Genomic DNA, 12,885 nt, shown 5'->3' with positions numbered 1-12,885 from the left:
GATGAGAAGAAAATTTGATACAGATTGGATAAACTTTAAGACTAATTTTATAGATATAGCATAAAAAAAAAGACAATCTATCATCTAAGTCAAGGAGAAATGTGATTTTTTTTATCAATCGGTGAAAATGACATTTTTTTAGAAACTCTGAGCCTTCAATCTTATTTGTCAACAACATCAGACGATTTTTTCAAATCTCCAGCCACACTTGCCGGGTCACTGACGGATCAATTTTTTCAACTATCTACAGTTTCTATTAACGCATTATTTTCTTCAGTCCATTTACTTATTGCGGATCCTTTTTAATGATGCTAAAAGGAAAAAAAGTGTTAGACTAGAACATTAACATTGTTTGAATTGCTAAACTTGTTATATATGCTTGGAATTATATTCATACTTTTGCTTGAAAAACTAATGCACATTCTCAGGAGGAGCTTAAGTATTAATACAAGTTTCAAGTTCTATCAAGTATTTGTCATCATAAAAAAGGGAGAGATTGTTGAACTCAAGATTTCAAATTTTGTGTAATTATATATCTACATATGGATTTTGATGATAACAAATGAATTCAAAGAATAAAGGAGTCTCAAGTTCAAATTGTCTACACAATGGAGTCAAGCACATCAAGGAAACAAGCATACGTAAGAAGGGAACAAGTTCACATTAAAGTCATAGAGTAATATTGTAAATCTCTTAAAAATTTGAAATTAGGATTAAGGCTCAAAATTAATATTTTATCATAAAGCATTAAAATACATTTTTCACATGTGTATGAATATTTTGAAAATTAAATTTAAAAATTTTGAAAGATGATTGATTGTCATCTTTCACATGTGCATGCCTTGATTAAAGGTTTGAATTTTGAAAATATTAAAGATGATTGATTGTTATCATTCACATATGCATGTTTTATTTGAATATTTTGAAAAATGATTGATACTTTTTTTTACTTATATAAAAGGTAGATATTTTTGTTTGAAAATTTTGAAAAGTAAAGTGTGCTCCTTTTGTTATATGCAAAAAGTAAAAAGATTAGGTTTGAATTTTTTGAAAAGTAAAGTATGCTCCTTTTGTCATATACAAAAAGTAAAAGATTAGGTTTAAATTTTTTTCGAAAAGTAAATATGCTCATTTTGTCATATGCCAAAAGTAAAAGATTAGGTTTGAAACATTTGAAAAATAAATGGTGTTGTCTTTGACAATTGAAAAAAAATAACCTTTTATTTGATTTTTTTAAAAAAGTGAATGATGTTGTTTTTGACATATGAATCTTTTTAAATTTGAATATGAAATCTTATATACCTATAAATAAATCATTTGAGAACTTTACATTCATAACATCTAGAGCATACAACATTCATCCAAAGCTTTCATTCTCTCTTTTCTAAACACTGAACCTTAATTCTTATTCATTTTGAGAGATATAGTTTGCGTTGTATTATTCTTATTCCACTTATTGAGAAATATTTTTTGATAACCTACCCACTATCAGCTCTTGTATCAATAAAAGGGTGTGTATAACCCTTATGCATGTAGAAAGTATTCTACATAGGGAATAGTTGAATCACCATGTGTAAGTTGATTGCAAGTGTAGAGAATATTCTACATAGATCCTTTGTAGCAGTGTTGTTCAAAGGTGTAATAGGTTTCTATATCTACCTGAAGGATGTTGAATAGTGAATTTGAAAATCCTTAAGGGGTAACTTGAGGCGAGGACATAGGCAGTAGGGCCGAACCTCATTAACATACTGAGTTTACTTCTCTCTTACCCTTACTCTTTATATTTATTACTATTTCGTATTTTATTTATATTTTATATTGTATATTTGATTTATAATTGTAATTTTTTTTAATACAACTCAATTCACCCCCTATTGTGTTAGTCATCTATGCAACATGAGATCTACTCTAAATATTTATATTTATTTAGATAAACCCTATCCTTGGGAGATGCTGATAAAGCCAATGTTTTTGTACGTGACATTATCCATGAATTCGAAAAAGAAATAGAGACCAGATGAAGTAGAAGCATCATCATCATGTTCATGCATGCATGCGAGTACTCAGACATTGATCAGCAAGGCAAGTTCAATATGGATGGGTTTGCAATATGTCATACCCTTTTCTATTTTGAAAAGGACTCAACGTGATTAGTTCGTAGGGTAAGTATGTTTTTCTTTTTCTCAACAGAATAGGATGTGGCCTCATCTGTGTGGGTCTTTGTTCTTTCAGTACTGCTGCACAAAAGTTTATGTATTTTTCTATTTGCCAAACATTGAATGCATCTGAGTGAATTATTAATGCTATGATCATGACTAAATGTAATTGTGACATGGTAAAGGAAGAGCTTTTGGCGACACTTGTTGCGGCTTAGCCAAAATGACATTACAAGTAATTCACAACTACCATTGCATAGATGTATGTATTCCAAAAAGACCAAAATGGATTCTTAGTTGGATTAACATTTTTTGTTGCATTTTTATCTATAGAATACATTTTTTGTTATATAGATTTTACCATTACATGCCATGAGCGAACATCTATCACCCTTAACAAGAGTGAAATTGAAAAACGAGTAGTTCAATGACTATATATTTGGATACATATGCATAGAAATTTAATACATGAAATTTATAACGTTAAGGAGGTGGTGGTCCAGGAGGTCCGGGTGGACCAAATGGGGCACCAGGGGGTCCAGGAGGTCCAAGCGGTGCAGGTGGACCAAGTGGTGCCAACGGAGGCCCAGGAGGTGAAGGCGGAGGCGGTCCGAGGGGACCAAGTGGAGGAGGTGGCCCAGTAGAATTGGGAGGAGGAGCTGGTGGGCCTGCCGGAGGGCCAGGTGGACTACCAAAGCAATCTTGTAACAACCAACAACAACATATAAAGTAGAAACTGCAAAACAAAAAAGAAGTGCTGATATTATTCATTTTTAAGTTTCATCATTCCTAGTCATACTAGTTTGCATGTCACATTTTAAGTCGTTTTCATCTAAAGACAATTAAAATCTACCACGTCAATTTGTATAGCTTAAGAGTTAGGTATAAGGGCTAGGTACCCATATAGCTTAGAGTTAGGTATAGGGGCTATGGTAGGCAAGTTGCACCCCGCATCAGGGGGCGGATGGGTGAGCACCCGCCCATGTACAGAGGTAGGGGTGGGTGTCGAGCTGGGCCTTGGTCCCGCCGGCCAGGTTCCACCTGTTAACCCAACCCATATATGTATATATATTAATTTAAAAAAAAAAACTGAATATAAATACGTAATTCTACTCTCTCCTCTTGTTTCTCTCTTTCCTCATCGTCCTCCCTTCCTCTTTATCTTCTCTCATCTTCTCTTCTCCTCATTCCTTTCACGCCTCAATGGACATTCACAATGGACATTCATCATCCTTTCTTTTCTCTCATTTCTCTTCTCCTCCTCCTCTTTGTCTTCTTCTTTCTCCGTTTTTAAGGGTCACGAGTTATGAGTCTACAATTATAAGACTACAGCTTACCGTGGGTCTCTATGGCCCAAGACCACGGTCGTTACTGTGGATCCATAAATTCAACCGTGACCAAGGCCATGGCTTGTTAGTCTATGCACAAATCTGAAGATTTATGAAGATCTGAGGGATTTGTAACTTTGTTGAAACTTTTTGTTGAGTTTGTACGATTTTTCTTACATATATGCGACTTTTTTGGTCTTTTTTTTTTTTTTTTGGTGAAAAATGTGTTGTTGGATGGGGTGGCCGGATGGCATCAATCCGCCCGCCCCGGTAGGTGGATGCGGATGGTCACTCTGCCTAGGCAGGGATGGGGTGTGGGATGGGTGGCTACCGCCCATATAGGACTAGTAGCACCCCTACTTAGAATAATAAAATTCAAGATGAACAATATTGGTAATTGTTATATATGGTTAAATATATTGGTAATTTTCATGGCTAAAAACGCAATCTACTTGCATTGCTAAACGTTCATGTTGAAAGAAGCTTGAAAACATGGCCTCTCAACTGTATTTTCTAGTACGTGTTTGTTTGTTCATAGTTTTCTGACGAGAAAAATCAGATTAACATTGACATAAGCAATCTTGTACCGCTCAGCCAACTTGGAGAAAGGGCGGAAAACAACGTTAAAAAAGGTCAAAAAGTTCCGTCGAAACATATTCAATTGTTCTATTGACATAAGAGTACATATGGAATAGAATTGGGACGTACCAAGAAGATATGGTGCTGCATAATCCACTGAACAAGCCATCCACAAAGCCCGGCGGTCTAGGCCATGGAGCCGGAGGGCCGGCAGGTCCAGGTCCAGGAGGCCCACCTGGACCACCCGGTCCACCAGGAGGCGGTGGTCTCATTCAATTCCTGAAAGTCCAACACCCCAGCCGATGCAGTAAAAACTTGCTGCAAAACAAAGTTTTGAGAGTGTTTTTGTATGTCAACTTAGGAGACAGCAACGTAGGGAAGCAAGAAACAAAGCATCAGAGATAAGGAGTTCATGGTGCTTGAGTTTGTAGAGGCTCTAAAATTAATGCATATTATATTGATAAACTTGAATGATGGTTTGCGCAAAACACGTGGGAGTAATGCGATTCTACAAGGTTCTTGGCTTCCCAAGCTGCCTGTCAAACCCAGCACCTGCTCCCCCTTGCACCTACCATTCTTTGAGGACTACACTTTCGTAGAGAAGAAGCAAGAAGGATAACAAGGTAAATAGGCAAAGAAAATTTCCAATGCGATTTTTAAAATTGGCTAAAATTACCGTCTCTTCTTTCAAAAATACTCAACGACCCAAATGCATGAGTGGATATTTGGATTTAGATATTGATTAGGACGTGGTGTGGCTAACCACAAAGTGTCAAGGTGAGAAGACTGTCATGGTCAAGTGCTCTGATTTGATAGCTTTGTATATAAATAATGCTAAATCTAATTTAGAGTCTGCAAATTCAGCACATTTACTTTTTTCTTTTTTTTTTTAAATGATGTCCATTATTAAAAAAATATTATTTTCACATGAGTTTCAGCTTAACTCACTTTTTTCAAAGGAGTTGCCAAGCTTGCACATCCAAGATTGCCAATATTGTTTCTCATGTGAATATTTCAGCATCATTCATACGTAGTTGTCACCAAATATTCTTGAAAATTGCATAAGACTTCAGCACCATTGTGCTAAGTCGAGTACATATGATCATATAATTGGTTTGGTTTCATTGAATGTGTAGCGTTATGCAAATGAATGGACGGGATCGATTGAGGTAAATAAATGAGTAAATGTTGAGGGGGCAATCATGTGATCATTAAAAGTCCAATTTCACCCCTAAAAAGAGAGAGAACAGTTCGAAAAAAGGATTAACTGATATATTTGTTATATGAACAACCTGAAAGCAAGATCGCATTGAGGAATGACAATAAAAAATAAAATAAAAAAATGCTTGCACATTGGAAAATATAGTTCAATCTTGACAAGTAACCAAGGTATAAAGAAAAATAAAAAAACCATTTAAGGTTTCCCAAAGCAAATTTATTAGAATTTTAACTGACCTAATAGAGTATTTCAGCTCAAAGAGGGAACTAATATAGAACATATACAACTTTGAGAAGCCTCTCGCAATACAAAAATAGAACAAGAAATGTGAAAACTGGATGACGGTATATATATTACCTCTGTATTCAATTTAATCGGCTTTCCCGGCTCAGAATTTAAGGACTGGATCAGCAGCATTTGCAGCCTCATGAATATTCTCACAAATACATCAAGTCTATATTACATGCCTGTGTCCCTTTGATCCGAGCAGAACTTATCTTTTTTTTGATGATCTTGACTGCGCCCGACCATCGCCAGCAGTATGTTTCTTTCTTCTCGGAGCACCACCAGCAGCAGTGTCCACCAATGGGCCAGACCAAGTTTGGATAGATGGTTTTGAATACAAGAAGTGTGTAGAACTGAATGGAATTTCAGAAGTATCAAAAACAGGATCAATATGATGCGAAGAACCCAAAGGATAGCCAAGTGTTCCATCTTGGTGTGGAGGAGGAAATTTCTCGCTCTTGCTCTTTGCATTTGCATGTGTTATTAGACGCCTCCTCTGGAATAAGAAGTAACATAAAAATAGTGTTACAAAACTAATCAATTGGAAGTAAACACCAATGGCTTTAGTTGTGAAGTTTAATAATAAGGGCCTCAAAGCGGACTAAAAACTGCAGGGTGAGAAACATTTATAACTAACATATTCTGCAGCATTGTGAGAGAGAGAGAGGGAGGCACTATGTACACAAGGGTCAAAATCAGTAAGAACGGCTGAAAACAAAGTTGTTCTAATCTACATCCCAGAACTTAGTGTACGTTGCTGACTAGTTAATTTGGTAATTACTCGACACCTACCCTGGCACATCCTTTATGTGTTTCGTATTCTTGCCTTTAATTTATTTACTGATCAAAAAGTTTAATCCGATAATTAAATGCTTACTAATAAAAAAAATAAAGCAATGCTATATACAGTCATTTTTGCGTACTACATGTGCACTCCACCGATATGATTGGTTGGATCAATTTTTTATAATACACAACCAATCATATCAATGGAGTGCACAAAAGAGTACGCAAAAGTGACTGCACGTAGAATTTTTTATCAAAAAATAATTAAATCCTTGGTTCATATGCTATAATGTTAGATATGATATATCTTGACCCCAGCAAAAAGTTATGTCCTGCAATTCATTGTTAGTAGGTCAAATACCAGTCAATTGCCACATATCCATACACATCAAATCTAGGTGGGTCATCGACAGTTTATCCACTTTATTCAACAATGATATGTGAGACATTTGAATGTTGGCAAGGATGGTGTTTCCTATAAAAACATATTCCTCATTTCCCTGATTTCCATTGACTGATATTGAAAAAAGCTGTTGTATTGTTTCTAACTGTTTGTTTACATAATTATTTATGCATCTCAATTTGACCATTTAAAGAAAACTCAAAACCTGTGCTATAGACAACTAAATTGCTCGCTTATATAGATGCTCGTATACAGTTCACCAGTTAAAATTTGGGGCATCATTAGTTATAGCGGAAAATGACAACAAGAGTTTGTTCATAAAACAAATTTTGACAGGAGTTTTCCCCCTATTTAGGAGGCTTCCCCATTTTGCATCATTCCACCCCAAGAAGACTGTAAGATGCAGTAAGTGGCATGCAACTTCATCTTTGTGAACCAGGTCAGCAATTCCAGACATCTAGCAAGCTCATATTATGAGTTCCCAAAGGTTCAAATTTCTTTCATTGCTTCAAACAACAGCACGGTTCAGCCCACACCAACTTCCTCCTCATTGGTATGGAAGTCAGTTGTTCCCTTTTTACTTATATTATGCTAGGTAATGACCATAATAGGCACCCATATTGGCGTTGGTGAACAATATGCTAACAACAGGCTCTTTTGTTTTTGAGGGGATCTGCGAGTGTTTGAAATTGCTTTCCCTGAAGCACAAGGGAAAAGAGGAGGGAGGAAAAAGGAAGACATAGTGTCAACTATGGAGATCCACAGGTTTCTCCACATGCATCTACCTAATCAGCCAATAATCAAAGAAATCTGAAAAAGTTCCTTCCTTAGTTTTGAAGGTAATATTTTCTTTGCCAAGCAACCTAATCCAATAAATATCATGGAAAGTTATCTGGCCAAAAAACTTGATCTGTAAATATGACTAGGCCTCAGCAACTATGCATTGTTGACTTACAGACCAAAAAAAAGCTAGAAAGATACATACATATACATATCAAAAGATATATATATATATATATATTTGCTGAAAGAGGAAACTTATCTGACATACATCAAGATTGGCTTGAAGCTCAGCATTCGCTTCTGGAGCAGGAATTCCCCTTACAGCTCGATCACGTTGACGAGATCTTCTCACACCATCTGCATTAACTTTACCAGCAACTCTCAATCTATATACATGAAGATCATTTAGGTTAGAATTTGAGAGTTTTGGGGCGCACTGGGGGTGTAGGTGAAGAAAATAGAATACACCATTACTATATATTTAGACAATCACACACTCATGTTTGCTAAAAAATAGGAGTGCAGATGAAGAGAATAAATTTTCAAATGATCTGGAAACTAATACAAAGAATTTACCTTGCACACCAAATTATTAGCTCTTTTGCAATGAGTACCCAAAACTATGAATAAATGGTGGAGGTAGTTCAGTGCGAGAAATGTATTATTCCCAATCAATAAACTGATACAAGAAAAAATGGCTAATAATCTTTTTTTTTTATAAGTAGAAGAAATGGCTAATAATTGAGACAGTATTAGAACAAAAAAATAAAATCATTCATCAGATTAGGAACTCTCCATGAAAATGCCATGGTGCCTTAGAACTTATTATAGAGGCACCAAAATTAACTTATATATGAAAATTGTTGAAAAATTTAGCAATGCTTGTACTTTATTCAATTCCTTACAGACATTGCCTGATGGTTTTTCAGAAAGTTGGACAGCACTTCATAACAAACACAAACAACATTATAAAAGCTTAAAATCCATGCACTTCGAGAATTCAACCAAAATTAAAATTGATTGAAGTTATCTACCTTCTAGCTTCTTCGTCTCGTAGCTTAGCATCCATCTCCTTGCTGGGAGGATATTTGGGAAGGCTAGAAGGCTCACATGCATATGGTTTGGTTGTGAAAAACTGCCCCAAAAAAGAAAACACGCTGTCACATATGCAATAATAAATAGAGGATCTCTGTGTATCTTTACAGGTAAAAGTATCGAATACTATTTATAAAAAAAATAAAAATCAAATACCATTCTACAAAAGAACAAATGATTGCTTCAGCTAAAGAAAATGCCCATTTAGGCATGTGAATAAGCTCAAGTCAACCAAACTTAAATAAAGAATGAATGGCCAAATACTCTCTTTTTTTTATCAGTAAACAATAATGAAATAAATAGGCATGACCAAATACTTGTCTTGGCTAGGCTTGGCTCAGCTCATTTGCATCCAGCCATTGATCCATGACCTTTCTTTTTTTTTTTACCTGTGTTGACTTTTAAAGAAGAAAAGAAATTGAGAATGGAGAAAAGACTTAATGCAACCAGATGGCTTAAGTCCAGGGTACACACTACAAATAGAATCTTGATGCCAGGAAATCAGATTACGTTCAAGTAGCCAAAATAGATTTTAGACCCTTAGGTTCATCTATCCAATACCAAAGTTTAGCAGTCATTATTGAAAGCATTTTGTAGTTCATAGTATTTTAGATTTTCTCAATAGCGTAGAGATTTTAGTTGTCATTACTCATTACAAATTAACAATTGAAACAAACCTGGAACAGAAGATGGTTAAATTAAAAAGAACGTCAAAAGGAAGTTAATTATGAAAAGAAGTGTAAGTTTCCCCCAGAGACTCACATTTTCCAATTACCACCTCTAATAATGGATGTTGCAACGGTCACAGGAAAAAGGTGAGAACATTTTTAATGCATTCCATATATATATATAATATTATCAAGCTTATTATTGTCAATCAGATGTTATACCTCATCTTATGCATTATTTTTAGGCATGTACATGTTGAAACTTTTTTTTAGTAAGTAATCAAAGATATCTTGAAACATTGATATTCTTGAGCAAACCCGCCATAGAAAAGCCAACTTTGAAAAGACTCAAAAGGGAATAATAGTTAAAAAGGGCAAATTAAGAAGATTAAATATATTAGCTAAATGTAAAATCTCACTTCACCGCATTGATAAAAGGCAGATGAAGAAAGATTAAATATATTAGTGGAATGTAAAATCTCACTTCACTCCTCAATGCAGCAGTGGCAGTCTGACGTTCAGCTGGGTCAATTGCAAGGAGGGTCTCAATTAGTGGTAAAGATGATGGTGGAAAATCTTTGAATGTCTCTGCTATGCATCGCTTGTACGATTGTTGGGGCTTAAATATGGTTGCATGCGGCAACTTTGACTTTTTCCAATACCCTTCAGATGGAGAACCACATAGCTTAAATATCTTGTGAAGCTGCTCCACCTGAGTAACATATGCAGCAGCATAAGCAAGAGTTGGTTACAAAAGAAACTTCAAATAACACCAAGAATGCAACAAATCTACAAACCCCCAAGATATTAATGAGCCCAACAAAAGCATCATAAAGCTATTGAAGGAAGCAACAAAAGAATTTTCAAAATGTATTCCAACATCAAGTGGTTACCTCTGTGCGACCAGGCATGATAGGCTTCCCAGCCAACAACTCTGCTAAAATGCAACCAGCACTCCAGAGGTCCACTCCTACACCATAATCAGTAGCTCCAAGAAGAAGTTCTGGAGGTCGGTACCATAAGGTAACCACCCTACTGGTCATAGGCTGCTTGTGATTAGGATTGAATATGGAAGCCAATCCAAAATCAGCGATCTTAAGTACTCCTTCATTGTCAAGTAAAAGATTTGACCCCTTTATATCACGATGCAGGACATGGCGTTTGTGACAGTGGTCAAGCCCAGATAATAGCTGATGCATGTAACATTTGACCTGCCATATCAATAACTTACATGAGATAAGGAAACAACCTCTTCAGGATAACTGGGCAACTGACTAACAGTTATCCGAGGCAAATATATCTTCAACTAGTCCTAGCAAAAACTGGCAAAAGAATATTATTGCTAATACCTGAGATTCTGTGAACTTAATTCCGGGGCTTGCAGCAAGGCCAGCCAAATCGTGCTCCATATATTCAAATACAAGGTATAAACTACAGGACATCCTTGAAGTCACAAGACCTTCCAATTTTACCACATTGGGATGATCTAAACGGCGCAGGATGAGAATCTCTCTGGCCATGAACTTTACACTCTCAGGCTCCAAATTGTCAAACCGTACCTTCTTCAATGCAACAATCTTCCCCGTCAAAGCATCCCTGGCTTTGTACACATTACTGTATGTGCCTTGCCCAATCTAATAGTCATGACAGATACAAGTACGACTTTAATGACTGAGACATCCATACCTTCTTACTTTATCAGAATAAAAAGATTCCTAAATTAACTATCTGGCATTAAATTATTCGAGTAAACCACATTCCTAATCTTTTTAGGACAGAGTTTATTTGATGAAATTCAAACGACGTGAATGAAACAAAAGACCAATAATTTTGCTGCCTTTTCTCTCCACACATTTTCTCGCCCAAAAAATAAAACCACCTCAACTTATACATCAGAAAAGAGAACCCAAGTAGTAGCATCGAAGGGATTACCTTGTCGAGCTTCTCGAAGGTGTCGGCCCTTCGGGGCGTCCAGCCATTGATAGCTTCTCCGGCGACCGCGGAGAGCCAAGATGGCCAGCCGGCGGCGACCTGCTCGCCTTGCAAATGCTTCGGCGGATTACTCAGCCGCGGATTTGGCCTCGGCCTCGAAGACTTTTTACGCGGGCGCGCGCTCTTATCCTCCTCGTCGTTCTCCTTTCCATTTCCACCATTGTGAGCCTCCCCAACCTCAACCTCAGTTTTCTCAGCCCTGACATTCTCCTGCTTGCTCTCCTTCTTTACAGAGATCGGCTTCGCGGACACCTGTCTCCCAAACACGCACCCCATCCCCCCTCTCTCATCGACTCATCCTCTCACCACATTCCTCCCCTCGCTTTCTCTCCATCCAAACAGAACCTCTCCAACCAAAGAATCACATACACGCACACACAGAGAAACCCTAATGGGAGAAAAAAGGGAGCTAGATTCGATCAAAGAATGTGCATACGCTAATTGAAGAGACCGAAGCTTTTTCGAGACAAAAGGAACGGAGAGAAATGATTCGGAGTTGCCCACAAACCGTGGCACAGTCAAACAAATCAAGCTATAATCACACAAGAAGACCGACAACAACAACAACAAACACTCTCAAAAGGAAAAGCAGTGAGGAACAGTAAATTAAAATAAAACTAGCTTTTTGTGTGTCCCTGTGTGTGTTTTTCGTTTTTCCGATTTGGGACTGAGGATCTCAGTTAGCACAGTGGGCTAGCACCCAGTTGGACTTTCCTCGGATTCAAACATCCCTGTAGTAGTAAGAGAATGTTTGGAAAGAGAGAAAATAAAAAAGGAGGGATATTTACGGAGATCTCCCACTCTCTCTCTCTCTCTCTCTCATCTTTATATCTTGTATATTTTGACTGATGTGACCAAGAAGCTATACGTATTACGTGGGACTCGCCAGTGAAGTTGCCTTCCTCATGTTGGGATCGCCAAGGTGGGGGGTTGCAATTGAGTAGTATTTTGTAGGGGAAGCTTCCATGCGTGTACCGTCAAAGTCCAATAATTTGTCGCCACGTCGAAGAAAGCACGCGACATACCATACGGTGTGTCGTAGTTCGGTTTTATTGTTTTAATGTGGCGAAATGTAATTGGCTGTTGCGTGTGGAAGTTGCCGTGGGTTCCACACTCAAGTCTCCAAACAAAAAAAAAAAAAAAACAATAGAAATACATCCAGTTTTGCTTTGACAGTTTATCTTCAATTTCTGACTTTCCTTTTTTTAAAAGTTAGGTTTTTTGTCATTATTTTTTTATTAAGGGCCTTTGATTTTGAGATTTGACCCACTTCATACTTACTATAATTAAGAAATTCTAATTTCTTTATAATATTATATACCATACATAAGAGATAATAAAATAATAATAATAAAATATTTTAATCATAAAAAAATTCTACAAAAATAATTTATAAATTATCATGATTTGATCTGATACGTTAAATTATAAAATTATTTTTACTGTAAAATATATCTAAAATATCATATTAAGCTATTAATTTATAAATTTATTTTTATAAAATCTCTTTACAGTCGTAATGCATCTCATACTAATAAATGATATAATTTTTTTTTTTTAAAATAAAATTTTCCAAGTTTGTAATGATTTT

At 36.3% G+C, this 12,885-nt stretch overlaps 2 protein-coding genes across 2 annotated transcripts; both read right to left on the bottom strand.

Annotated features, from left to right (window-relative positions):
- Positions 1 to 2,392: 2,392 nt before the first annotated feature.
- Positions 2,393 to 5,780, bottom strand: LOC122300462 (basic proline-rich protein-like). The gene is made up of 3 exons (XM_043111134.1): positions 5,640 to 5,780; positions 4,193 to 4,381; positions 2,393 to 2,892 (listed from the first exon to the last, which is right to left on the bottom strand). The coding sequence occupies exons 2-3, from the start codon at positions 4,333 to 4,335 to the stop codon at positions 2,640 to 2,642; spliced, it is 396 nt and encodes a 131-aa protein (XP_042967068.1). The 5' UTR covers positions 4,336 to 4,381; positions 5,640 to 5,780; the 3' UTR covers positions 2,393 to 2,639.
- Positions 5,394 to 12,133, bottom strand: LOC122300461 (probable serine/threonine-protein kinase At1g54610). Its single transcript, XM_043111133.1, has 7 exons — positions 11,235 to 12,133; positions 10,652 to 10,936; positions 10,196 to 10,513; positions 9,787 to 10,014; positions 8,574 to 8,674; positions 7,808 to 7,925; positions 5,394 to 6,063 (listed from the first exon to the last, which is right to left on the bottom strand). The coding sequence occupies exons 1-7, from the start codon at positions 11,568 to 11,570 to the stop codon at positions 5,776 to 5,778; spliced, it is 1,674 nt and encodes a 557-aa protein (XP_042967067.1). The 5' UTR covers positions 11,571 to 12,133; the 3' UTR covers positions 5,394 to 5,775.
- Between the last annotated feature and the right edge of the window lie 752 nt (positions 12,134 to 12,885).

Source organism: Carya illinoinensis, chromosome 2, assembly GCF_018687715.1.
Source record: "Carya illinoinensis cultivar Pawnee chromosome 2, C.illinoinensisPawnee_v1, whole genome shotgun sequence".
Lineage (NCBI taxonomy): Eukaryota > Viridiplantae > Streptophyta > Magnoliopsida > Fagales > Juglandaceae > Carya > Carya illinoinensis.
Note: the sequence above shows the minus strand (reverse complement) of the source record. Positions and strands in the feature narration are given on the sequence as shown.

Bases quoted from the DNA above. Each gene is read 5' to 3' on its own strand.
- LOC122300462 (XM_043111134.1), bottom strand. From the start codon at position 4,335: ATGAGACCACCGCCTCCTGGTGGACCGGGTGGTCCAGGTGGGCCTCCT. The intron at 2,893-4,192 runs GTACGTCCCAAT...TTTGTTTTGCAG, and splicing joins TGCAGCACCATATCTTCTTG to TTTCTACTTTATATGTTGTT.
- LOC122300461 (XM_043111133.1), bottom strand. From the start codon at position 11,570: ATGGGGTGCGTGTTTGGGAGACAGGTGTCCGCGAAGCCGATCTCTGTA. The intron at 10,937-11,234 runs GTAATCCCTTCG...CATGACTATTAG, and splicing joins CCTTCGAGAAGCTCGACAAG to ATTGGGCAAGGCACATACAG. The intron at 8,675-9,786 runs GTGAGATTTTAC...TTTTTGGGGCAG, and splicing joins CTGCTGCATTGAGGAGTGAA to TTTTTCACAACCAAACCATA.